Genomic DNA, 2,965 nt, shown 5'->3' on the forward strand with positions numbered 1-2,965 from the left:
GGTGCACAAAGCAATCTACAAAAACTGAGGCCTCGCCGTGAACCCACAACGTGGCAGCCGTTGAAGACCCCGCAACCGCCCCTCCCCCTCGCATGACGAGCCGCTTCCACCACGCCACCAGAACTGAAGTCATGACCACGCGACGCGCCACCTGCGTGGCCGCAAAGAAATCGTACGCAGGTAAAAAAGGTGCATCCACGCCGTGGGCGTCAAGAGGGTGCAATACCACGTCCAATTGCCGCGTCAAGACGCGCCGCCCCTCCTTTAGTGGCGTCACCCTGCAACGCGGCATTGCCCGTACAGAGGCCAATGCGTTGAGCCAAACACTCGGCGCACGTCGACAAAGCAGGAGGATCCGTCCGTGCTTCCGCCTGCATGAGAAAAGAGTTGCGGGAGCTCCGCAGCGATGCCCCTCTGCCACCTCGACGCCCTCCACAGCTGGAAGAAGCAAAGCATTTCCCAACCGTGCAAATCCACGTCCGTGGTGCGGCAACTCGTCGGGTGCCTGTGATTTTTAACGGCGCTCCGCCCGTACCTGCGGAAGTCCCGAGAGCAACGCAACGCCACGATTGACAGCCACCAGGGAAAAGACTAGCTTTGGATCGCGCAAGAAGATTCCCTCAATTCAAAGCGGACATGCGCCGTCATGCCGCCCCGGAAAAAAACAACTTCATCGAGCCAACGCCCACAATTGCCGCGGCATGTAGTAAATTAGAGGCGGCAACCCCCATCGCAGCCACCGTCCAGATCCATGGTGTGCTCTTTAATTTGTGTGAGCATGTGGAAAACCTTGGGCGATCTTTAGGCTCCGCCCGAAGCCCAGAGGAAACACAAAGTCGTGCACGTTGCAGTTGGATGCTTCGTGGCCAAATAAATTGTAGCAGTGACGGCGAGGGAGCTGTTTTGGTTGTTCCTTGCAAGCCAACAAAAAAGTGGTCTCTGCAAACGTGCCTGCCTCGTTCAACAGTGCTCATGAACGTGACCGCAAGATTGGAGTCGAGTGCGGAGGCGCGCGCATCATAAAGCAGCGACAACCAGAAAGCAGGCATTGGCGTGTTGCTGGTGCATCGCTTGCAGCCGCACTCCAAAACGTCCTCAAAAAAATCCTTGCAACCCTTGTGGGCGCCCATCCCCAGGAGCTAAACGCCCTGTGCGGCAGGTAGCTCCACACACCGTGCGAAACTCCGGGATCATTCTGCATCCTCCGACACGTCCCCCCCAGACGTCCGCGCCACTGGCGGGTCCTTTGGAAAGATATATATATATATATATATATATGATTGCATTCGGGGGCCCCACAAACATCATCATCGTTGTCGTTGTCGTTGTCGTCGTCGCCGCCGTGATGCAAAACGGAGGTCGCCGAGATCCCCCACGGGAAAGGAAGACTACTGCATTGTGTGGTTAGCCTCCCAAGGGTCAAATGAAGTGGACTCAGCCGGCGCTGCGGAAACACCCTCCCACCGGGTCTACTCGCTACCTTCTTCACCGCCGCGTCTCTGGGAGCACAACAAATCAACTGGTCGCCAAGGAAAGAAACAAGCAGGGGAGTTTACCAACGGGACACTGTTTTATTCAGCCCCGCCACTTCGCACCTACCTCTTGCAGTCAAACTTCCACGCGAAAAACATCTCAGCTTAATCTTTCTGTAGTAGTAACATTTTTTGTTCTTGCCGTTGCCACGGGTAAATGAAGTAAAAGTATTTCCCTCTTTCCCGTGCGTCTGATGAATGGTTAAGACCCTCGTTTAAGAGAGCGGTGCGGACGTGGATGAGTTGTTGCTGAGGACTGCGCGCGGGAGCACCCACACACAGATAGACACGTACACGCGCAAATGCACCACCCCATCCGTCCCCGCGGAAAAACGCAACCAACACGACAACACTGACCACAAGGTGCAGCAAGGCCACTTTCGGGCGGATAATAAAACACCATGCGCCCCGCCCCCCGTCCTTACAGCTTGGTAGCATTCACTCACACCCCTGTTCCCGCTTTTTTTTTTTTCCTGCCTCATCGCCCCAACCCACTCGCCCACATTTTCTAAAAAGTGTCTTTGTAAAACGAAAAGAACACACACCATAACAAAGCATATACACAGAGAGAGAAAGAAAGACCGACAGTAAAAAAAAAAAAAAAGGGTGGGGTGGGGTGGGGTGGGGTGGGGGGAGGCAACAAAAAAGGGAGTTCCTCAGCGCTAGTAAACGCATCTCATTTGCAGTACGGCAAGTTCTACAGCTAAAGTTCAGTGATGCCATCTGCACCGTCCACCAGGTCAGTACGTGCATATGTATCTCTCTCTCTCTAATAGAGATACATAAGTAAAATAAAAAAAACTTCGTTAATTATAAGAAAAACAAAAATGAGAGATGCGGTAAGTATAAAATAACTTCAATCCAAACGGTAACATCTCCTCCTCCTCGCTGGCTCTCACCCACGTCAAAAGACACCACCTTGTTAATCCACGTTATACACTACCACCTCCATATGACCCCTCGCTCCGCATCATACCAAGTCACAACTCACATGAGCGGTGTGGGGCGGAGGTTTGGGCGGTTGTCTGGGAAGTTGGGGTGCTGGCGCGCCTCCGGGTAGTACTTCAGCACGTACGGGTGCATCGTCATCTGTCGCGCCGTCAGACGCTTCTGACGATCGAAGTGCAGCAGGCCGTGGATTAGGTCGCACAGCAGCTTGTCGGAGATGACCTCACGCACCGGCCGTGCCCGAGCAATACGGGCAAGATGCTTTGGGTCGATGCAGGGACGCAGCTGCGCCACGGAGTTGTACAGCTGGCGCGCCTCCTCTGTGCCGCAGCGCCCCGCCCACTCCGGCGGCAGGCGGCCAAGCGTCTTCTCCATCAGGTGCAGATGCTCGAGGTTGTCGTGGGTGTCGTACAGCAGCTTGCCTGTGTGAAGCTCGTAGATGATGCAGCCCATGGACCACATGTCCGTCGAGTACATCCACCCCA

The 2,965-nt window shown here is 54.7% G+C and overlaps 3 protein-coding genes across 3 annotated transcripts in view, besides 4 other annotated features; 1 reads left to right on the forward strand and 2 right to left on the reverse strand.

Annotated features, from left to right (window-relative positions):
* Positions 1-92: 92 nt before the first annotated feature.
* TraAM80_07021 (uncharacterized protein) lies at positions 93-518 on the forward strand (the record flags this gene model as incomplete). Its single annotated transcript, XM_029383837.1, has 1 exon — positions 93-518. One exon carries the CDS (start codon positions 93-95, stop codon positions 516-518), a length of 426 nt encoding a protein of 141 aa, XP_029236291.1.
* A 126-nt stretch (positions 519-644) lies between these two features.
* TraAM80_07022 (uncharacterized protein) lies at positions 645-1,130 on the reverse strand (the record flags this gene model as incomplete). Its single annotated transcript, XM_029383838.1, has 1 exon — positions 645-1,130. The coding sequence occupies one exon, from the start codon at positions 1,128-1,130 to the stop codon at positions 645-647; it is 486 nt and encodes a 161-aa protein (XP_029236292.1).
* A 124-nt stretch (positions 1,131-1,254) lies between these two features.
* Positions 1,255-1,278: a microsatellite.
* An 820-nt stretch (positions 1,279-2,098) lies between these two features.
* Positions 2,099-2,136: a sequence feature (GA-rich).
* Positions 2,137-2,164: a microsatellite.
* Positions 2,165-2,180: a sequence feature (GA-rich).
* A 523-nt stretch (positions 2,181-2,703) lies between these two features.
* Positions 2,704-2,965, reverse strand: part of TraAM80_07023 (protein kinase) — a gene marked incomplete at both ends in the record, with an annotated part of 1,122 nt that continues 860 nt past the window's right edge. Inside the window, one exon of the mRNA XM_029383839.1 lies at positions 2,704-2,965. This exon is cut by the window's right edge and continues 860 nt beyond it. Within this exon, the coding sequence (XP_029236293.1) occupies positions 2,704-2,965 (262 nt within the window).

This window comes from Trypanosoma rangeli, assembly GCF_003719475.1.
Source record: "Trypanosoma rangeli strain AM80 chromosome Unknown Tra_15.4_contig_00275, whole genome shotgun sequence".
NCBI classification, from domain to species: domain Eukaryota; phylum Euglenozoa; class Kinetoplastea; order Trypanosomatida; family Trypanosomatidae; genus Trypanosoma; species Trypanosoma rangeli.